The following is a 24350-nucleotide window of genomic DNA, read 5'->3' as shown; positions in this document are numbered from 1 at the left end:
CTTCTGCTGAAAATGTAAAGGGGATATTAAAATTTAACCATTAAGAAAATTAGGTTTAACTTAATTGGAATCCTCATCTTGATTCAGCATATCTGTGGATTTCCTACTGGCAAAAGATATCCGTACATGTTCACTCTATGTAATTCCAACACTTCAAACAAGCATAATGATTGGTTTATTAATAATTCCATTTCTCACAAAGAAAGGCAAACCCAAAAGCCAAATGCTTTTCCCAAGTCTAAAAAGAACCACGGTAGAAGATCAGGTCTGTATTTACAGGCTTTCTGATTTAAAAATAATATATCCAGTTCTGTATTTTAGAAACATATATGCAGTTAGGAAAACTGTAGGAAACATACCTGTATTGGAAATATCTTGACAGCCACATATTCATTGAGCAACTGGGCTTTCCAAACACAACCAAATCTTCCCCTTGCCTTTACTTCTAGTAACTGCAGTGGCTTCAAACCTAGTAATGGAGAAGGTGGGGGTGGTCCTGGGTCCTAGAGATAAACAACGATAATTCTGTAAGTAAGCAGAATGTACCACCTATCAATTCTGCAAATGAGGAAGAAAGTCGAGTTACTGAATAATCAACTGACAGAAACAGCAAGCACATGGAAGACATAAGCGTCAGTCTTTCCAGAAGTGAGCTCTCTCCAGCATCACTAAATACCAATTGCAATCACAAGGCAGGCAGCTTGATTTTTTCATAATTACTCTTTTGGTACTACTGCTATATCCTTACAGCAGGAGAAAAGATTCAAAAGGTTTTTGGTTCAGTCTCACTATTTTTTCCTAATATTATTGTCTGAGAACTTTAGAACAGCCCTACTAGTATTTCACTGGTTTGTACTAGTTATAATTCCTTGGAGGACAAGGATTTGAAAATCACCAGAAACAGCAGATCACAGCTGTGATTCAAAGCAGACAAGCTTCAAATTTCAAACTCACTACCTTCTCTAGTGACTATTTCAGTTTGTTTTTCCTTCATTAAACTCAGAAATACGAATAACATTTTTAATCATTCTGCAGCAATGTATAACAAGTACAAAATGCTTCAAAGAAATACACGGTGATAGCCAAACCGCTTTGTTTATTCTAACTATTCAACACAATGACAATTCACCCCTTTTCTCATAATGGTTTCCCAAAATTGCTCTGACATGAAAGTGACTTCTGTTTCTGGGGCTGATGGGCAAATAAAGTACAAATAAAATCCCGAAAAAGAAGTGGTCATCACAGTAGAGAAGAAGATTTGGTGAGTGAAAGAGAAGTAAACTGCTAATGGTTTTCAGGAGCACACATACAGCATGTCAGTAAGAGAACTGAGCACTGCAGGTACAGTCGCAAGGGAGAACTCGCCATGTAAGGCAGAATGGCAATACTTCATTGAGAGCATTCCATCAGTTCATTATCTGCAATTAACGCAAGAAGCCTTTTGGAAGTCTTCCAGTACAGGCCTTGGGAACATCTCAAGAGTTGTTCAGCGAGTACCGTGAGGAGAACTGCAATTTCTGTAGCAAGAACGACAGTGATGAAGAGACTAGCTGGCACCTCAATCGCTTGGGAATGGTATGTGTCACCCTGGATCAACATACCTCCCCAGGCTCACCCCAAGGACCAGTAAGACTTTCTGTGGGCATAATTCAGTCCATGGTGCCACTCTGGAGTTTAAAAAGTTTATGTCTACATTAAGAAGGTCAACAATGACACAATCATTATAAGATACTAAATGATGGGGGAGGGAGTAGTAGTCCCCAGGAGACGGGGGGATGGCGGCAGAAACAACTGTAATTTCTCCTGAACTAGATCTTCAGAAAATGGCAGGAAATTCCCATTTTAAAGCAGTAAGATAAATTTTAAGAATTACTGTGACTCATTTCAGAGATATTTATTTTAAAATCTATGCAAAGTTATTTTCCTTTCAATTGAAAATAAGGAGTCAGTAAAGCTAACATGTTTTCATTTAGCAGACAAGTCAAATAGCAATCTTTTAATTCTTGGTGGGAGAGGGACATAAGAATCTCTGTAGAGTTTTGTTTGTTTTGTTTTAATAAAAAAACACTCTATCTCATTCTTCAATGGATCAGTCCTACCTGTTCTAAGAGACTACTGATTCAGAAATACTGCTTCAAGGAAAGTGGAGATGGGAGAGAGGATTAAAAATCACTTTTCCAGAAGGAAAGAAAACCATTCAGTACTCATGTAAAAATGCAATTACATAACAGCCTTAAGGAATCTTTAGGCTACACATTAAAAGAAAGACTTTTCAAAGCAGGGAGGCCAAAAATTAAATCATACAGGTATGGCCTGAAAGCCGAAGACAAAAATAACCAACAGGTATTACAGCTCTAAACTGAAACACTGTGATGTTTAGTAACTTGTGTATAAATTGATATTCTCTAGATCACACACACACACACTACCTATCCTGTTATTCTACAAGTGCTAACAACATGGATTGATTCAATCTATAAAAATAGGATGTGTCTTAATCCCAATCTCTAAGAAAATGTCAGCTACTGGGCCCAGCGCGGTGGTGCAGTGGTTAAGGACCTCGCCTTGCACGCCCGGGATCCCATATGGGCCCCGGTTCTATCCCAGCAGCCCCGCTTCCCTTCCAGCTCCCTGCTTGTGGCCTGGGAAAGCAGTCGAGGACAGCCCAAAGCTTTGGGACCCTGCACCCGCATGGGAGACCCGGAAGAGGCTCCTGGCTTCGGATGGGCATAGTATCGGCCGTTGCACTCACTTGGGGAGTGAATCATCGGATGGAAGATCTTCCTCTCTGTCTCTCCTCTCTGTATATCCACCTTTCCAATAAAAATAATAATAATAAAAATAAATCTTTAAAAAAAAGAAAATGTCAGCTACTAAAAGTATAATTTCATAAAAAACAACAAAGTTACCATAAGTTTTCAAGGCTCTATTCAGCAAATTCCTAAGCCATCACTGTTTCAGAAACAACTCCTGGATTACCCTCTCAATATAGCAACTATATTCAATATTGTATTGTAGTAATTAAAAGATAGTATTGTCAAAAATTACTTTAAATTCGTAAGCTTTATCAAAAAACAATACTGGCCAATTTTCCAAGAATGAGAGAAAGATCTATCTACAAAAGCACATTCATGCAGAGTGTCAAAGCCTTTAGAAACACACAGTGTTTTTAATGTAATTTGAAGAGGTATTTAGAGGTAACACTTCAATGTCATCTGAGAAACATGTCTTTGCTCTGCTACCCAGAAACTGTTTTTACTGGGATAGTTAGAAGGACTCCAGAATTTCTAAGACCTATACTCAGGCCTCCAGTTCCTTGGCAATATCTCAGTTGCTTTGCAACATTAAAGCAACAGGTATTAGAACATGACCCTGGTTACATTTATTTCTTATTTGCATGTGAAGACCACAGCATTAGAGGATTTTGTGTTGAGAAAACATTTTGGAATGAAAGTGACAGGAAAACAGAGCCTTCACTCCAATGCTACCATCCCATATTGTTACTCTAATCAATAAGGAAGATACGATTCAAGGTGGGGGGCCACTGCAAAGTTACCAGTGACCATTCTACCTCTTCCACAAGCTCCACCTGAAGGCTGAATTCTGCTCTAACTATAGCCTGGAGCCTCCAGAGAGCTCATCAGCGCTCAGTTGCACCTCTGCACCCACTTCCTCCGCCGAAGACAGCAGCAACAGAACTAACCTAAAATACGGAGTTCACATTAAAAGAAAATGCAATGGATCACAAAGCCAACCCATGTTTAAAATCAGTATATACTGGCCTTTAAGTTAATTGCACATTATAAAAATTAGCCAATATGAGCTTTTTAAAGGCTAACAGAGCAATTAGGCATCAATTTCTAATCCTGTAAGATAGCTGTTTGTATCTTCCACCTCAGATAAGTATAAATAATGTTAATAATTCTTTGAAACAAAAAGCTGTTACTATGTCAAATCAATCCTATTTTTAATACTAAAGAGAAGAAAAAAACTTTTATAACACAAATTTGTTAAGTGATATCGGATGCACAGAAAAGTAATAATAACAACAAAAATCTAAGGACAAGATGATTATAAGGCATCCACAAAAGTTCCACAACCATGAGCAAACATCAATGCATCTTACCTCTATCATTATATGAAAGGCATGCTTGTGAAGAAAAAACACAGGCAAAAGAAATTATGATTTATATCCAGAATGAAATGAAAAATGACACATAAGTTACAAAAGTGAAGAAAGAGAATAATGATTTAGCTCTTTAAGATCTTGGTTGTGATCAAATGTATTGTACTTTTAAATATGGATTTGGACAACTTCCCTTAAAAACATAGGAAAGTAGCATAAGAAATCTTGGTTATTACCTACTAGATTAGGGAATAATAAATAAATTCTTGACTCTAACATAACCCAAGTTATATGATCCTATAGACTTGAAGTCAACACATGAACTTACTTATTTTCTGAGAGATGATCTATGTATTTTTTCTCAGATCTAGAGTCTAGAAAATTCAAAAGGCAATTTAACCAAAGACGTGTGTTACATCAGGCTTCTGGTCAGCAGAGGGCAGCATTGCCTTTGATAAAATCAGCTCTGCGCTGAAGAAATTCACAGAAAGCTAGAATAAATCTTTAAGACCACACTTTCTGATAGCTGTTTTTAAGACTGAAACTCTGTAATTTGCTACTTCCTGACCTGCCTCATTCTCTTTTCATGGAGGACAGCAGAATTCTACTGCTGACAAAAATGTTCTTAGTGGCTATTTCATTGTGTACAACATAAATAATGCACCATGGGAAGAAAATAAGATGAGGGAAGAACAAGATCATCAGATTTAAACAGTGACAGACAAGACTTATTTTTAACCTATATACTCAGCCACATCAAGTAAAAAAATGTGTTCAGTGATGATCCTGGGAATGGGCATACATATTCATCATAACTTAAGGCCACTTCAACACTATTAGAGAATAAGATTTTCATTTTCAGTCATCACAAAACAGGTAAAAGCCAAAGCTGAAGATTAACAGAAATCCTGTCACTAGAGTGAAGAAGGCAGGCTAAGAACCCCTCCAACACATGACTTTATTCTCCAGTTTGCAACATTTCTAGAGAACATATAGCACTGACAAGAACTGCCGACTCATTTATCATGCCCCTTGCGCCTTGGTTATTTTTCCTTCCTGATATTTTCCTGTGAGAATGATTCAGGGCTGGGGTAATTCATCCGAATGGCTGAGATGTTCCTACTAGCCAAACTTCAGTACTCCAGAGCAGAATTCATCCCTTAAAACAAATGCAAGCCAACCGAGTGACTAAGGCTTCCCAAGGCTCAAGAATCTCTTTGATCTTGTGAAAATACAGGTGTTTTTGGAGATCAAGATGCCATGGACTAACATCCTGCAAGGAAGTACACCCAAACAGATAAATGCATTACAAGTTTAAAAAAAAATCCTCACTCAATACACTTCTCAGCAAACCAACATTAGAGTAAGCTACCAAGAGAACCGGGATAATCTAGAAGCATCAAAAACAGAGGCCAGTATGCAAACCAAGCAACAAAATAAGCAAGGTCAAGATAAAAAATTTTTTTAAAAAGCACTCACTGAAATAAACACAGTTTTAAAAGTCCAAGCGTATCTCCAGTTAATTTATTTCTCAATATAAACATGAAAATTAGCAAAATGGTCCAATAAAATAAGAGACACCAACAACACTCATCAACAATGAGTAGAATGTGACAAAATAAAGGTCAAAACAAAAACCCAAGAAAAATAAAAATCACAGTCACAGGACAGAATACAAACAACACAGTTTGAATTCACTACATGAAAAATATAACTGAATATTATATACTTTAAATATAGCTAACAATAAAAAGCATTAATGTCATTAGGATTTCAGATAGAAAAATACTTGCTGTTTACCACTAAGGTAGGAAAGAAATTATTGCAAAACATCAGAAAAGAATGGACAGAGGTTCTCATTCATTCATTCATTCATTCATTCACTCATTCGTTCTACTCAGCATATGTTTCCTGCTTGCCTGGTCTATGTTAGGCATTATCTACCTACCTGAGCTCTAATGAAGCTTACAGTTTTGGGAGACCCAACCAATCAATGACTTACAATGATGACTGTATCATAAGTAAGAGTAATTTGGGACCTTGACTATTTGGAAGAGAAACCCGCCTTCTCAAGGGAAGAGGCTCGGGAGAAGAACTAGAAGCCAGCAGAGAAGGTTGGACAAACAGTACTGGCACGTGTTCAGGATTTCTGGCCTACGTGGCCAAGTGGGAAAGTGATTCTGCCTACTGAGAGAAAAGTTTGAGAGACACAATATGGTCCTTGAACAGTAACTGTTTAGAGGCAGGAAAGTGGAGGAATTTAATAGATAAATATAATATTATCTATACTGCAGATCATTCGGGTTTTGTTTACATACTATAAGTAAATACGTACATGCGATATGCATTAAAATTTTCTTTTATTTACTACTTAAACTATGAACGACAGATGGAGTAGCTGACCTTTTATTGCATACTTCATTCAATAGTCTCTTAAGGCCATGAAAAACTAAGGTCTTCAACTGAAGGCTCAAGAAACTGACAAATTCTGAATTTCCTCTTGGTCATCTAATTATATTACCTTCTAAAATATTTTAGAAACGCACATTTTTAAAAACATTATTGCTGGGCCCAGAGCAGTAGCCTAATGGTGGTTGCCTTGCATGCCAGGATCCCACATGGGCACCAGTTTGTGTTCCAGCTGCTCCATGTCCCATCCAGCTCCCTGCTTGTGGCCTGGGAAAGTAGCAGAGGATGGCCCAAAGCCTTGGGACCCTCACCACCTGGGAGACCCGGAAGAAGCTCCTGGCTCCTGGCCTTGGATGAGCTCATCTCCAGCCACTGAGGCCACTTGGGGAGTGAGCCAGTGGATGGAAGATCACTGTCTCTATTTCTCTCTCTCTGTAACTCTGACTTTTCAATAAAAATAAATACTTCTAAAACATTATTGCCAAAGAGAACAGAAATAGAATCCATAAAGAAATAATACAATGTATGTTCAAGGACAAATGTACATGACGTACCAAAGGCAAGATACATAATGGTACTTGAAAAAACAATTAAGGAATAATATGCATCATGAAAAATCTTTTATAAAGAGCTTAAACTTTCTCCACCATAAAAACTTACCCTTGAGTTCCATTTCCTATAAACTGTTTGGAATACCCTAGTACATAAATAAGCTCAATAGCACTGAGAGTATCCTGTCAAAGGCACAGTCAAGATCTACACAATTTTGTTTTCATTCATTTCTGCTTGCTACAACTTCTCCTGTCTTCCTCCTCCTAAAAGCAAAACAAAGACCAAGGCAGTTTAACAATGCTTCTGCACAAGTTACTTAGGTGGTTACTGGCATCTCAGGATAGCCAGCCCTGGAGTAGTAAGTCTAAAGGCATGCCTAATTCTCCTGTCGGCCCAGTGCTCAAGAGCAAGCAGGCTTAGGAAGAGCTATAGAAGAAATTTTAAAATTTACTTGAGCATTTGAATCCTGCAAACCAAGAAGGAAATAAGGGAAAGACCATGTCATATACAAAGCATGATACTACAAAGCTATACATATTTAATATGATTTATATATTTGATCCTCTTATTATATTTTACCTTTTTGTGTATGAATTTTTAAAACTTTGTTTCAGAACTAATTATTAATTAAATAATTTAGTCGGTGGACAATAATCCTTGGCTATGAATGCCCAAGCTTCACGACTCACTAGGAAACTCTAACTTTAGCGATATGGACTTCAATTTTCTTATCCACCAACTGGACTTGATAAAGCAGAAGCTACTACATACAGGTATAAAGCATTTTGTGCATTGTTTGATCCAGTACTCAAAATGAAATAGCTTCTTTCCCTATACTAATTTCAAAGTACTAATTTTAAAAGAATATCAATACAACAGTCTTCATAAAAGTCTTGTTTTTGTGTTTAATTCTGAAGTTGTTGATCTGTTAGCAATAGTGGCTAACACTTCACTGACCAATACTAAACAAGGCCCACACAGCGGGTTCTGTTCCAATCATCCTCTCCCTCCACTCTGCCCAAAACTGTTGAAGCAACTCCTTCCCTCTTTAGCAGCTGCAAAGTCAACCAACCCACCTGGTTTTAGCCTGTTTTAACTGAAGACTAGAAAGTTCCTGTGCCACTATCATGTCCTGTCTAGTGGGAATCAGGTACAAAGCAGGCACTCCACGGCATTAATAAGTAGGTAAGCACAAAAAAATAACAAAACCATTGCAGCCCTTCAACTATAAATAAGCAGCTTTCGTATAGAAATTGACTTTTTCATTCCATTATCTTAAGTTAACGGAAAAAAGAAAACTTAACAGTAATGAAGGAACCAATCTAGGTTAAGATCCAGGAAATAAAGAAAATACAAAAAAAAAAAATAAAATCAAAAATAAAAATCAAACTTACTTCCTCCTATCTACCCTCTCCTTGGTAGAGAAACAAGACAAATTATATTTTCTGATCTTTACACATCAATTCCATTAGCAAATTGGCAGTGCTGGTCCAGTACAGGTCAAACAAAAACTAAAATCAAGATTTAAAATTTTAAACAGAAGTCACTTGTAGAAATAAGATATGTCCATTAATCGAATATATAGCTTTTATTTGTTATCAGTTGTTGACATGGCTCACATTTTCACTTACAACCTTACTCCTTTTCATTTTTGATATGAAATGTTAGCCAATTTCCAAATAGCCATGTCTGAGGTTCTGTATTTCTATTTTAAATATTTGTTTACTTTTGTTGGAAAGGTAGATTTACAGAAAAAAGAAATGACAGAAAAAGATCTTCCATCCACTGGTTCACCCCAGTGGCCACAATGGCTAGAGCCAAGCCAAGCCGAAGGCAATAACCAGGAGTCTGCTCTAGGCCTTTCATGTGGGTGCAGGGTCCCAAGGCTTTGGGCCATCCTCTACTGCTTTTCCAGGGCACAAACAGGGAGCTGGATGGGACATGGAGCAGCCAGGACAAGAACCAGCACCCATATGGGATCCTGGCACTTGCAGGGGGAGGATTAGTCAATTCAGTTATTGTCCCAGGCCCTGAGGCTATTGTATTTGTAAGCAGAATAAATTACCTATGTTCAATGAAGGTAATTTCTAAGGGTAATTTATGACGCTTCTCCCTACAGTTTAGAAGTATTAAGAAAGTTGTAATGTAAATTACTGATACAAAAATAATATACTGCTAGAATAGTACATTCATAGGAGCCTTGTATTATTATTAGGCATGCATCTACCAAAAAAATTGTTCAAGAGTAAGACAGTAGCATTATTTTTTTCCACTTTTTTCTTAAGACAACAGGACTACATCACCACAGTTTAAACATGATAAAATAAAAATTAAAAAACTGTAAACTGTGGGTTCTACCTCTTATAACAAAACCGCCATAAACTTTAAGCTATTAAAATCCTACACTGCACATGTTCATGTGTACTATTTCTACCCAAATTAAAAATCTTTTGGTATTTCATGTGTTTACAAGAGATCCTTCAAATTCAACTGAAAAACATCACCGAGGTAATGAAACAGATTAAAAAACACACTGAGTTTAAAAAACTGTTCTCCAAATACTGTTAAATTAAAAGGAACTAGCTGTACAAATTTTTACAAGGTTATAAAAAAGAAACATTCACATACTCAAACAATGGAGACTGGAGAAAGCGGCCTACGATACATACCAATGTGTAAAAATTTATTTTCAGAAAGTGATAAAGGCATATCAGCAAATCATTCTTCATGCACTTTCAAAAAAATTTGTCTCCATATAAAAAGCATGTGTTTATATCTAGTGGTTTAAGGAGAGTTTTTAAAGAAAGGGAGAAACCAAGAGAAAAATGAGAGTAAGACAAAGTGTTTAAAACTCCAACTACTTAGATCTATAATGTAACTCTCCTGGTATTGTAGTCAGTCTATTTCTATTGTTTCTACGAATCTCAGACTTAGTCTGCAACTATATTTTACCATTACCTTTCTAAATATCCTGCATCACGTCCAGATGAGGAAGCAGCATGTTTTCTTAAACTGCCTTGGGTAAATAATGCTATGCTACATTTTCAGTATCATCTTCATTTTAAATGGGCACAAATACGGACCCTTACAGGGAAACTCCCACAGAGCATTTAGAGGAGGCTTAGATTCTCAGAAGATAGTAATCTGGCACAGCATGAATTAACAACCTATTATTACTTTAATATCAAGGTCAACAGGATCATTTCATATGCCCAACTCAGGTATCCTAAACATCTGAAAGTCTTCAGGCCTTATCAAACCAACACCTAGGTAAAATGTCATGAAGTAACGACCAAAGATGCTGATGTCATTTTTAACAGCATTAATGTTGTAGTACTTAAGGGCTATTTCTATAGCCTTTAAGAATGAACAAGAAGTCAACTTCGTACCTAGTTAAAGGCTGGTCATATCTTTCTCCTAAAATTTAATTTCTAATCAAGTGTTTATTTTTTAATCAGGACAAATATAGATTTTATAAGCAGGAAACTTGACCTCACATGTGGTTATAAAAGCAATGCAAACAGTTTTACTGAAACCACATTAACTCTAACCACAATAAAACTTTTTAATAATAGAGGCCATCAATTCCCTCATATTCATGACTCACTGCCACTGGAAAAACCAGTTTGTATTCAGTTTACTCAGTGGTATTATAAAAGCATCTTCTTACATGTGAAAAGACAGTGTCAGTACAGGCAAAGAAAAGTAATCGAGGTAACACAAATTGATAGAATGCTTCAATCTGCAATTACTGAAAGAACTGAATAATGTCATTATTCTATAAAGCCTCAAATTCTTCAACTTACTTCACATCCTTTAAAAATACGGCCTCTAGTTATCTCCAAGCAAAGTCCTAAAGCAATTAAATGATTTTAAAGGAATCACTGGCCTTGTTATCACCAACTCAAAATCTAACTCCAAGTGCAAAAACCCAACTCAGTAATTCAGCACTTTACAAAATAGCCATTAAATACATATATTACATAAAATATAATAAAAATATGATATAGACCACGTCTTCAAGGGATAAGTTTGGAGAGAGAATGGAACATAGACAAAAATCACAACGAGCCCTTCTCAAATGGAGTTGCTCATCTGAATCACAGCTGGAAATGATTTAAGTACTGTTTCTTCAATTGCTTCAGGACTAGCACTAACACAACCCTGAGTGCATAGGATGAATGGCTTACATTGTGATGGGAAGAAAGAGCTAGAAGACAAAGTATGGAGAAACATTTGCCATGCTACAACCAATGGTTCTTTGCAGTGGATCACAGTTTGGTTCCACGTATTTTGAAGCACGGAAATTCCATTTTTACAAAGTAAAATTGCTGTTCTAGTAACAGCTCAGATGAATAAAGAGAACTAGCAGAAAGAAGATCAACCAGGAAACGCCAGCACCATGGCATAAAGAGTTAAGCCACCACCTGCAATCCTATAATTAGATCCCCACTGATTCACTTTTGATCCAGCTTCCAACTAATGTGTCTGGGGCCAGCATGATGATTCAACTGGCAATCCTCTATCTTCAAGTGCCAGCATCCCATATAGGCACTGGGTTGTATCCCAACTGCTCCACTTCCCATCCAGCTGCTTGCTTATGGTCTGGGAAAGCAACTGGAGGACGGCCCAAAATCTTGGGACTCTGCACCCATGTGGGAGACCAGGAAGGAGTTCCTGGCTTCATATCAGCTCAGCTCAGCTCCAGCTATTGCGGCCATTTGGGAAGAGATGTAGTGGATGGCCATTTGAGGAGTTAACTAGTGGATTGAAAATCAATCTCTTTCTCTCCCTCTCCTCCCACCCCTCCGCCTTTCTCTCTCTCTTATTGTACACAAATCTTAAAAAATAAAATAAAAACATGGTCCTAATACTTGGCCCTCTGTGAAAGACGTGAGAGAGCAGGGTAGAGTTTTTTTACCCTTGGCTTGAGCCTGACCCAGATCTGACTGTTGCAGCCATTTGCGGAATGAACCAAAGGATGGAAGATCCCTCACACTCTTTCTAACTCTGTCTGTCAAATAAAAATAAAAATCATTAAAACAAACAAACAAATCTTAAGGGATGGGGAGGCAGCTAGCAACACTGTGGTAGAGAGCAAGTAAAATTGCTTCAAGTCCCGATGCTCCATTTTGATTCATCTCCCTGCTGAAAACCTGGGAAAACAGCAAAAGAGAGTCCAAGTGGCTGGATCACCATTGGAGACTCGGAAGAAGCTCCTTGCTCTGGGGCCTCAGACCAGCCCAGCTCCATGATCCATTGTGGCCCTTTAGGGGCTGAGTCAGCAGATGGAAGTTCTCTGTCTTTCTCTTCCTATCTCTTCCTTTCTCTCTAACTCAGCCTGTCAAATAAATAAAATTTTTTAAAATAAGGATCATAAAGGCAATCTCATCTTCAAGTATAACAATGCCCTGAATTACAATAGGTATCAATCAGGATGAAAATGTAAGTGATCACAACTTGGTAAATGACAGAGCTAAAAATAGCTGTCACCAAGATACACAAAATGGGGAGAAACTGAAAGCACGTAACAATGGTAGAAGCACAGCAGTTAAGGGTTACAAGGAAATATGAATGGTTTTGATTAAAAAGAAAAAAAAAACTTTTTTCTATACCTTTTACTGTGTGAGATTTATTTTAAGTAAATGTTTTTGATGACTAAGAACCATAAACACAAGATTTCAAAGTACTAATATCTATTATTTCTTCCAGATAAATTAGCAAAATCTGAAAAATTTTAAGCCACTCATTGTCTCAGAGATGCAGAAAACCATCATTTAATAGCCAGAAGCAGCCTAATGATCATGAGACCAATATTCTACAAGCCAACTAATTCAACCAGCCTTTAACCAAAGCTCTAATGAAAAGTTTCCTGAAGAAAAGACAGGACAAATTTTATGTTGCTGTCTGAAAATATTTAAAGCAGGTGGAAGGAAAACATTCTAGAAACCCCTAGCAACAACAGAAGATCTTTTGCTACCAGGGCTTGCAGTATGCAATATTAAGGTGAGAATATGAACAAGTGGTGAAATAGGAACTCACTGTAACTTCAACGTACAACATGTCTCTCCTAACTTCTGCCCTTCAAAAATTCTTGAACAACTTAGCAGGCACTGGCAGCAGCAACCCAGGAATGTTTATCTATAAGTCAATCATATGTTCATAGACCCTATTACTAAATGTACTGTAACAATCTTTCAAACAAAAACTGTATTATGTATTATGTATATGTCCTTCAATCTATGACTTGCTTTTGTCCCATTTAGAACAACGCTAACTTGAAATGATGTGGTTGTTCATTTTACTAGCCACACAAACTATCTAATACTGAAAGGCAGGAAAATAAATGAGCCTACAGAATTGAGACTGCAAAGAAGTGTAATAAATGAGATAAAACACAGAAGCATCTGCTCTCTGAAAGGCACAACAACATAACCAGGAAGAGTGGAAGCCCAGCAGCCAGCGGGCCTTGGTTCGAATCTCAGCTCTGACACTCAGAAGTTCTTCTATGTCTCAACTTCTTTATCTCTGAAATGGGGATTCACAGCCCTATGAGGTGATATTAAATCAATGTTGTGCAGGCCTGCACCTGAGAAGCTTCCAATAGCATGCCAGGCCCTGTTCTACATTTTCAGGCTGGAGTGCAGCCTGAAGTGTACAAGCATACACATACATGTCAGTATATGCCAGGACTGATCTTCATGGCCAATCTCACACCCTGGAAATGCTTCATCAATAAATGTAACTATAGACTGTTATTTTCAAATGAAAGATAAAACTACACCACTTATAACTGGATGGTCACTAAACAGCCATGCAAAGCTTCAGTTTGCATTAATGTCTCATCAGAAAGTGAGATAAAAACACATGATATTGTAATTTTTAGAGACAGCATTCTAAGGTGATAAAAATGGAGCTCCACATTGACTGTAACACTCATTTTCCACAACATAGGCAAAGGGAAAGCAAAAAGGCAAATTTGTCATATTTCTCACAATAAAGCTTCACTATGCCAAGTCACTGAATACAAAATCCATAAACATAGCCCTTATTTTTTCAACAAATACACAGTTCATGTATGCTCATGACAGATGAGTGCAAGTATCAAGTAAATGTGAACAATAATATTAACAACAACAAATATCTAAAACCCACAGAGGTGATGCTCATGGGAGAGGTCTGGTTCTTATTTACAGTAATAAAAGTATCCTTCCTTTTTTGAAAGGCTAAATCCTTGAATTAACTAGCATTTCTAAATAACATGGCCTCGTATATAAGAAATCAAAGCCTTTTGAAAAATGTTTTAGCTTGGCTTTCATTAGTGCAAACCACATAAGGTGACACTGTTATTTTAAAACTCCTTTTTAAAAACTTTAAACGTATTCATAAACATGGTTTCTAGGGCCCAACGTGGTAGCCTACTGACTAAAGGCCTCTCCTTGAATGCACTGAGATCCCATTGGGCGCTGGTTCTAATCCCAGCAGCCCAGCTTCCCATCCAGCTCCCTGCTTGTGGACTGAGAAAGCAGTCAAGGATGGCCCATAGCCTTGGGTGGGGGGACGACCCACAGCCTTGGATCCTGAACCTGCATGAGAGACCTAGAAAAACTCCTGGTTCCTAGCTTTGGATTGCCTTAGCTCTGGCTGTTGTGGCCACTTGAGGAGTGAATCATCGGACGGAAGATCTTCCTCTCTGTCTCTCCTCCTCTCTGTATATCTGACTTTCCAATAAAAATAAAACAAATCTTAAAAAAAAAAAAACATCGTTTCTAGCTATTTTGTATCATATCACAAAACTAGGGTAAGTCAGTACTGAATACTTTCTTTCTCTTCTAAACTTATATATTAAAATATTTTTAAAGTTACCACTGACAGAGGGAAATTGCTATCTAGTCTATGCACATTTGAGACAAACTATACAGGTTTTTCTATGTTAGAATACTTTTCACATATGATGTTTAATAAATCCAAATGTAATTACTAATGTTGCAAGAGTATAAAATATCTGACACAAATATTCAGTGCAGTGTTTAAGACATCACTTGGGCTACTTGCATTCCACATTGGAGTGTCTGGGATCCAGTCCCTTGCAGCTCCACTTCTAATTTCAGGGAACCCTGTGGAAGCCACTCTGACTTGATTACCTGGATCCCTGTCTCCCTAAAGGGAGGCCTTGATTGAGTCCCTGGCTCCCAGATGTCCCGGCCCAGCCCCAGCTGTTGTAATTATTTGTCCAACACCAGTACATGGGAGATTTCATTCTCTGCCCTTTTCTTTCTCTTCCTCCCCCACCCCCTGTTAATGAATAATTTTTTAAGTTAAAAATATTTAACTTCTGCAAAATACAAAGTATATTTAACTAATTTACAGTGCAAGGTGTTCTACCTTTGGGTTTATTTCTCCATATACACATCTTAGAAAGATTAAGGGGATCAATGATTTAATGCTACCAGATTGCTGCAAGTACTAAAAAAAGGTATGTTATGTAAATAAAGCTTAGAGAGAAAGAGTTGTTTTTGTCATTAAATTATAGGACTTCACCATTTTTTTCTGTCAAGTTTTAACCATTAATCCTACTGGTATTAAAGAAACAAAGTTAAACCAAGAGATCCTCAAGGCCAAGGTAATCTGATATTAAAAAGTTAAACACAGTAAAAACTAGAAATTAGACATGACTCAAGCTAGCAAAACCCAAATTTATCAGCTTTCTGCGCATGCAGAATATCAACTACTTCCACGAAAAGGCATTGTTAAACACAGACCAATTATCTACGATGGCCTAGGAGGAAAATTCAATGAATATAATCTATCTTCAGAAATATCTGTGGTAGAACACAGGACAATCAAGTACACTAAAAAAAGTTCAGTCTTCAGTACATATGTGATGGGTGAAGATAAAAAATATAATCCAACTACCAACAACATATGGTAAGAAATGCTGCTCCTCTACTTTTCTTTCCTAAAACAACATTTTGGTTGTATATCTTTCTTAAGGCTTTACCAAATCCCTTTTTTCACTCTTTATTTGGATACCTTTTGGGCCCAACTCTACACGTAAAAGGGGATTTATAGATGGAGGAAAAAAACAAAAAGGGAAGAAACACTTATGCCATCACTTTTTCTCTATCATCAACTACTTTCCAAGAAGTGCAAGTGAGTATTCCACAGTTGTATTAAAATAAAAACTCCCAAAAGCACAGGAATGGGAAACTCCTCATTCTACTAGACTTCACTCCTTAAGAAGTTTGCGATGCAGCAAATTCACAAGTTTACCAAATTAGCTGTTATCCCCGTGACACTAAACATTCAAAAATTTAGTTCAAAAGAAACCGATTTGTATTAATCTAGTTTGTTTCATGAAAATATTATTTCCTAAAAATATAAAGTTTAAAAGGGAACAAAATGCAGGACAATCACTTACTTGAGTTGGAACAAGCACAGGAGGGTAGGCCATTTTGTGACGCCTATACAACCAAAACACGCAAATGACAATGCCCACAATTAACATAAGCGGCACCAAGAAATAGAGCAGGATGCTGTAGTAGGGTGGCTTAGGCGTAACTGGATTTGAAGTGGCTGTAGAAAAAGGAGGGAGAAAACAACTGAGATTTTTTCCTCCAAAATTCTATTTCAGAAGAGAAAACAGAATGAACCAGTTGGAGTAACACATTCTATCATTAATTTTCTACCATTTTTCATTTCCAAACTACAAACTGAACAAAACTACATATTTTCTCTATGAACTTACGCTGAGTCACTTCCATCTCCGGAAAATAAGAAAACTTTTCGTTACACATGTTGCCCTCGCAGCAACAAAAATACACTTCAGGGCTGTCTTTTTTTTCTATACAGTCAGTCCTACAAACAAACAGAGGAATAATAGTTAAATTCCCACTGTGTTGCCCCTATAACAGGTTTTTTCTTCACAGAGATAAAATGAGTTGTTAATATTCAACACTAAAATTTCTATTAATAACCCATGATCAATTTTTTTATATTTCTTTTTACAATTTTATAGGTATAGGGCTTCCTCCCTTCCCCCTTCTGTGCCCCTTCTCTCCATGCACAGTGTCTCCTGTGTTTTGCAGTAAAATAGTCTATCAGGTGTAGTCTTGATTACAACTTTCTGCTATAGAAAGCTTAATATTTTGTTATCCAGGTATATTTAAAACGCCAAAATTGCTTCTAAATCTGTTACTATCATCAAACAAACAAAAAAATGCATCAGTTGATTTTATCACAATCACACTGACTCTTGGAGAGTATAGCTTTAATTTTGTTTTTAATGGAATTCTAAAGTAATCATCATTTTTGTTTCCTTAAGAATTAGGAAAGTTTGAAGAGTAACCTATAAAGCCAATGAAGCAATTTAGTCTAAGATTGCTTTGCTCACAGGAAATACAGCTTTCTCATTTCATGAATGCAGGAACTGAAAACCACACATAAAACTATCTGTCTGGATAACACACATATTTAAATGTGCACACTAAGTGCTACAAGCTCACATTTCTTGGGCAGAAAACATTTCAACACCCGAGCCCCAACCTAGGTTTGGGAATTAATAGTGCTACCAACAGCAGATTTAAATTCCCTGGATGCAATGAGCATAACTGAGACACAGAACAAAGACAAAATAAAAATGTAACAACAATATATAGGATCAATAACCCAAATAAATTAGAATTAGGTCCATTTGAAAAAAAAGGGAGGGGGGGACAGCCTTCTAAATAGAAGTCTCAAAACATAAATGTAAGCTCTAGAACTAGCTCTGCTCAAAAAGCAAGAAAGAGCTATGCCAAATTTTTAATCAACCTTTTAAACATTACAAATAAATATCAGGTGCACGTAAAGATACATCTTACCAATAAAGCAAATTTTTGATGAATATTAGGATAATAAGGTTGAATTCAACTCCCAAGTGAGAAGCTCAAGAAACATGAGGGAGACAGTAGTTGTTAACAGAACGAAATTTTAAAATATAATCTATGACTATACCAATATCTAGTTACCAGAAGATAAAAAGACAAAATGAATGCTAACTGTTAATTTAGAAACAAAAATGCACAAGTTTAAAAACTAATACTTAGAATCACACCTCAAACTGTAGAAAATCAATATAGTTACATACACTAAATCAAGGAAACTACTTGTCACCACCCAATTTCATTATTTTATTATTATCTTTCATATGCTGACTTTTCTTGCAATTTTTGCTTTTTTTATTCTCTTAATAAATTATTTTTCAGCCAAAATCAGAGCATAAAAGCAAAACTTCACATACTTTCAAATTGGCCTTCAACCCCAAAGAAAGCTGCTAAAGTGATTATCACTCCAAGAGAAAGCATCTGCACTACTAATGTACCCCCAGATCTCTAATGCTTTAGCACTGCTTGAATTCCATATAATGAAAATACTGGTTTTACTTCGTTTTCGGTACAGAACAGAAGAGTTCTTTATTTGATCTCAAGCTGACAGCTTTGGTCAAAGATGCCCCTTCAAACTTCATCTCCCCTCTTCCTGAATTTGTTCTATCTCTCATAATATCACGTATCACTTGATAACTACTTCTGCTAGTAAACAGGTTAATCAGAAATGCGGCTAAAATATATAGCCAAACAGGAATAATCCCTGGAAAACTCACAGACTTAGAACTATACGCTCAATACTAAATACATATACCTAAATGACCATTCTCAAGAATAATGTAAATTGTTGTTGGTGTTGTGTTGTGAGTTTTCATCGGAGGGAATGATATTCTGCCAGCTCTATTTTCAGACCAGGGATGGTCTCCCAATGAAACTGTTGAACTTATCTGAACAATAAGAGGCTGGATTCTACGCACGGTACATGCTTGCAATGAGGGAATCATGACTTGTTATGAACTGTACTACTGCAACAATGTGGAGGAATCCAACATGGGGGGAGGGCATGGGGAGTCGTTGGGGGAATCCCAGAGCCTATGAAACTGTATCACAAAATGAAATAAAATACTATTATTAATAATAATAATAATAATAATAATAAATAATTTCTCAACAAAATGGAACTAACTCTCAGGTTTAGTCAATGTATCAGTCACACACAGGTGAAAATAATCAATTGAGGGGCTTGACAAGAGGACCCGCAGGTATCTACAGGTCAGTATATACCACAGCACTTACAGGCCACAAAATGCCCCAGCACCCACCCTAGTGAAAATCTTGTGGCCCAAGCAGTTAAAGTGGGTAGCCCAGTGTTTATGGCTCTCTTCACAAACAGAACCCAGGTAGTCAATAACATGGCCACTGCATTTTATTTCTGAATACAGCAATTTCAACAATGTTTTTTAAATAGAATGTAGCTTTCTATAAGGACTCTGTTCAGATGCAGTTTCCAATGTTAAATTAAAACATTTCTGGAGGTAAAGAGCAAAGGCTTACTATTCTGCAAGAAAAAAAAGGGGGAGGGGAGGGTAAAGAGAAGGTAACAGGATTAATAACTTCTACATATATACAACAAATTTAACAAAAATTAAATACTATGATTTAAGTTTTATTCCACAAGGGCAGAATTTTTAAAAATCAATACTAAAAAATCGTTTGTTCTTTCTCAAAATTGGTATTAAAAAGTATAATCCTAACAACATGGGGAAAGAAGTGATTTTTTTTCTAAAAGTTCTCACTTCTTAGTAGGTTATTTAAAGATATCAACGGTAAATATAAATATGCCATATTTGGGGCCAGTGCAGTGGTGTAACAGTCTAATCCTCCAACTACCAATGCCAGAATCCCATTTGGATGCCAGTTAGTTCATACCCCAGCTGTTCCACTTCCCAACCTGGCTCCCTGCTTATAGCCTAGGAAAGCAGAAGAGCATAGCCCAAGTTCTTGGGTTCCTGTATGCACATGGGAGATCCAGAAGAAGCTCCTGGCTTCTGGCTCCTGGCTCCAGACCAGCCAGCTCTTGCTGTTGTAGCCATGTATGTAGTAAACTAGCATATGGAAGGTTTTCTCTCTTTCTATCTCTCTTTTCCCCCCCTCTCTTTCTGCGTGTGTGTGTGTATTCCTCCCTCTATGTAATTTTGACTTTCAAGGTAAAATAAATTAATCTTTAATATATATTCCATGGGATATATTACAGTGTTCTTCATACTCATTTAAAAAATTTATGTGAAAATCAAGGTATTAATTTTTCTGCTTTAAAAGTAAGAAATGAGATTCACTTAAGATTTTCATAACAAGTAAAATGCATCCTTACCTGTCATAGCAGTTGATATCATCCAGCCAACAACCTTGTTTCACTATTTCAATGGAACCAGAAATATTCTTCCAGGTAGCAAAACAATGCCGCCGCTTATCTTTGTCACCGTAACAGGGTTCAACACCAGTCTGATTAGTTTTGTCTCTCTCCCAATTAGCGTTAAAGAAAAGACACTCCTGAGTTTCTGATCTACCAAGAATAGCACCTATAAGACAAATGACAATACAATATAACTTTATTAGCTCTAAAGTAACAGATTGTCTTATAACACAGCAACTTTAGATATTTCTAAAAACATTTTCAGGTTAAGCTCTGAGTTTTAAGCAGCAGAATAATCCTAATTTTGGGAAGTGACAAAATATTTCCAAAGATTTATCCGCACAACGCCAGTTTCATTTAAGAATATCCTTGATTTAAAAAGCAGGGGGATGTGTTAACTTTATTAAAACACTGAAGTAGACTATTTTCAATATTCTGTAGGAAAAAAGTAGGGACTAAGCAAATGAATCCTGCAGAGTAAAACACAATGACTGCCTCAAGAAAAAGTTCTTATGTAATCAAGCTGTACACTCACAAACCACACTATTTAGACTTAGAGATCTAGCAAACATGTTCTGACAAGTGAACCAAGCGGACCTGTTACTTCAGGTAAAGCAAGAAATAGCATGAACTAGTAATTAATGATAATATGAGAGACTTAAAGCATCAATAAGTATTATGGAAGACATGCCTACAACCAGTATGATACCTTCCTAATATTTAAGAACCCTTTATGAAGTTAGTGAAGATATTAACTATATGATTTTTATAACAATGAAATATGCAAATATTTAGAAGCTCTATATATTTCAGAGAATTAATATTTACCAATTGAACTATGTGTGATGTTACAAAAGCATTCATTGCAAACAAAAAATCAATTCAATCAATGTGTTAATGGATCGATAAATTTCAATGTTACAAAGGACAGAAGTTCATTAAAGGGTTCAGCTGGAGCCGGAGCTGCTGGCGGCTTCCTTCCACCTCTGCAGAGCTAGCTTCACTCTCTTCCATGAGCCCTGGGTTATGCAGACTTGTGCTGGGGCTGTCTGAGCAGACTTAATATCGTGCATGTGTTTCGGTCCAAGGGCAGGTAGGGAGAGGGATTGAGGGCAAGGCCTCTGGCTAGTGTGGTATGCCTGTGGGCAGGACCTGGAATCTTATGCGTGTGATTGTATTCGAGGAAGATGGAGAGGTAAGGTCTCAGACTTGGATGCATGCCAGAGGAGTGGGTCTGAGAACCCATCTATGATCTTGGGTCAAAGGTGTGTAGGCAGAGCTCCAGGCCAGCATGCCACCATACCAGAAGACTGGGCTTGGAAAGACCAGCCTGGGGTGGCAATGTGCTACCATGTGCAGGGAGTATATAATGCTCACAGAAGGGAGTACAGAGATGTGAGGGAGGTAGGGAGGGAGGACTACTAAGGAAGTAGGGTGCAGGTGAGGAATGACTTCTGGGGGATTTTCACTGATGATGCCACTGTATTTGCAGGTAAGCAAGAGAGATGAAACTGAGCAGTTTGAAAGGGGGAAGCCCAAGGACCTTTCTGGGTCAGACTAGTGTACCCATCCAAGTGGGAGACCTGAGTCTGGGCTAGTTCGTATTGACCATCACTAACCACCACCCACCAGTACACACAAAAACTAGGTATGGAGGCCCACCTGGCAGGGCTAGATCACAGTACCTGCCAGTGAGTGTCGAACAGAGGATAGGTCAAGTTAGGCTGGGCCATGACACTGATCTGCATATGAGAGAACAAGGTCTGGGGGCAGATTCTGTCAGGGATATGTGGGTCCACGCCTAAGGAACTGCAATGTCCACTGGTTTGCTTAGGAGCAGGGGATAGTGATGAGCTGAACTAGGCATGGCCATGGAAGCCTCTAACACTCATGGGTACCAGGGTTGGGAATAGGCCAGGCTGGTCCAGGCTACTACACCCACAGGTGCACCCAAGAATAGGGTGCAGGACAGGACTGAACATCCACCAGCTCATACAAAGGTCAGAACAGAGATGACACATTATGCCAGGTAAGGGTCTAGTACCTGCTGGCACATGTGAGATCTGGGTCTGGGAACGAGACTGGTAGGGACCTTGGGGAACTCTCCCGGAGGAACATAGCTCTGCAGGTAAGCATGTGAGTCAGGCCTGGATGTTGGTCAAGCCAAACAAGGTAGCTCCACTCAAAGACAAGCATGTGGGCTGGCTCTGTAGGGGTCAGACCAGGCCGGGCCAAGCCAGTATCAGCCCACTGGCATGTGCAGGAGCCAGGCTGTAGTGCAGGACACCATGGGCTAGGCTATTACACCTACCATTTTGCATGAGCCAAAGATAGGGCAGACTGGGCAGGGCTAGGTTGCAGTACCCACCAGCAAGAGTTGGGACTTAGAGCAGCCTGGGACAGACCAGGCTGCAGCATCCGATGGCAAAGGCCAAGACAGGGAGTGAGCTATGCTGAACTGGTTTGGGGCAACCACTGGCAAGCTCAAGACACTTGGGTGTGAACAGTCCTGGTTGAGGAGCTAAGGGGACACCTAGGCTGGGTTGGGGTCCCATGGTGAGCACAAGAACCGGAATGGGGGTGGCAATCTGGGCTGCGAAGTCCCTCAGCATGGGGTGGACTGGGTCTGGGGTATGCCAGACTGGGCTAGACTCCAGCACTTACTGGTGCTCATGTGAGTCAGGGTGAGGGTAGGATGGGCTGAGCTTAGTCTCAGTACCCAATGAACCATGCAAGAGTTTTGTCAGGATGTGGACCAGGTATGGCCGGGCTGCAGCATCCAAGAGTAAGATCTGGAATGATCTGGGCCAGCTGGATGAAGCTACTGTTCCTGCCATGGCAGGGGGTAGACTAAGTCAGTCTGGGCCTAGGACCCATCTATGTGTGTGAGAGATGGATCCTGCCATTGGGAGGAGACCTGACAGAGAGGAGCTTGGGGAACTCCTCTGTTAGGATACAGTCCTTGCAGATGAGTGCAAGAACCAAGGGAGAGAGCAGCCCAGACCAGGCCAGGTTACAGTATCAACTGGCAAATATGTGGGTCAGGCCTCATGGCAGGCCAGGCAGGGCAAGTTTATAACACCCACTGGCAGATCTGAGAATTAGGACGAGGTGCAGGACAGGCCAGGTCAGGCTTTAACACTAGCCATTTCACATGAGGGCTAGGACTGGGGGCTAGCTAGGCTGCAGCACCCACCAGTACAAGCTGGCACTGAAGACAGACTGGGCTGAGCAAGGATACAACACCCAACGGCTAATGCCAAGGTGAGGCAGGCCATGCTAGACTGAACCACAGCATTCACCAGCACATGTGAGTCTGGCAATGGTGGGGGGCAGGAGGAAGTCTAGCAAGCCCAATCGATGGTGCTGTGGGTGAACACCTAGCTGAGCCACCACCCCCACTGGTGAGCATGAGAACTGGAAGTGGGGCAGACCAGGCTAGGCAAGTCACAATACCTGTTGGCTTACATATGAACTGGATTAAGTGGAGAACCAGGGTGGGCTAAATAAATGTATCCACTGGTACATGCATAAGTCAGAGTACGTGCAGGCTGGTTGGGCTTTGCCGCAGCATCATCTAGCAAGTGCTGGGTCTGGGGGCAAATCCTGCCAAGTTAGTCTGTAGAACCACCTGGAGAGTGCAAGATCCAGGACTGGGAGTGGTCCCAGTAGGGAAACTGTGCACTTCTCTGATGGGTTGTAATTTCTACTGGTAAGCCTGAGAACCAAGGCAGGGAGCCGGCCTAGTTAGACAGGCGATGGTGGCCACCATACAAGTGTGGGCTAAAAGGTGGGGTTACTTGGGCTGAACTAGGCTTCAATGTCCATGGCTACATAGAAGAGCTGAATGGGATATTGAACAGACTGGATAAGTCTGCTACACACACTGACAAACACAGAAACCAGGGCTTAAAGCAGGCCTAGTTTGGGTTACTGGAGGTTGCTCCAACTAGGCTACATGTGCGGTGGGCAGTGCTGGGTGGGC

At 38.8% G+C, this 24350-nt stretch overlaps 1 protein-coding gene across 3 annotated transcripts in view; it reads right to left on the bottom strand.

The window, feature by feature from the left end:
- The window catches only part of ACVR2A (activin A receptor type 2A), an 84453-nt gene that overhangs the window by 15275 nt on the left and 44828 nt on the right, over positions 1–24350 (bottom strand). For 2 of the 3 annotated variants that reach the window (XM_040971545.1, XM_040971544.1), the window contains 4 exons: positions 20324–20531; positions 16836–16945; positions 16509–16663; positions 360–503 (listed from right to left, as the gene is read on the bottom strand). In XM_040971545.1, coding sequence (XP_040827479.1) covers positions 360–503; positions 16509–16663; positions 16836–16945; positions 20324–20531 — 617 coding nt within the window. The remainder of the gene's footprint in view (positions 1–359; positions 504–16508; positions 16664–16835; positions 16946–20323; positions 20532–24350) is intronic. The other variant, XM_040971546.1, reaches the window with a different exon arrangement.

The sequence above is a fragment of the Ochotona curzoniae genome, unplaced genomic scaffold (genome assembly GCF_017591425.1).
Source record: "Ochotona curzoniae isolate NIBS_2020 unplaced genomic scaffold, NIBS_Ocur_1.0 contig_2210, whole genome shotgun sequence".
Classification (NCBI taxonomy): Eukaryota; Metazoa; Chordata; class Mammalia; order Lagomorpha; family Ochotonidae; genus Ochotona; species Ochotona curzoniae.
Note: the sequence above shows the minus strand (reverse complement) of the source record. Positions and strands in the feature narration are given on the sequence as shown.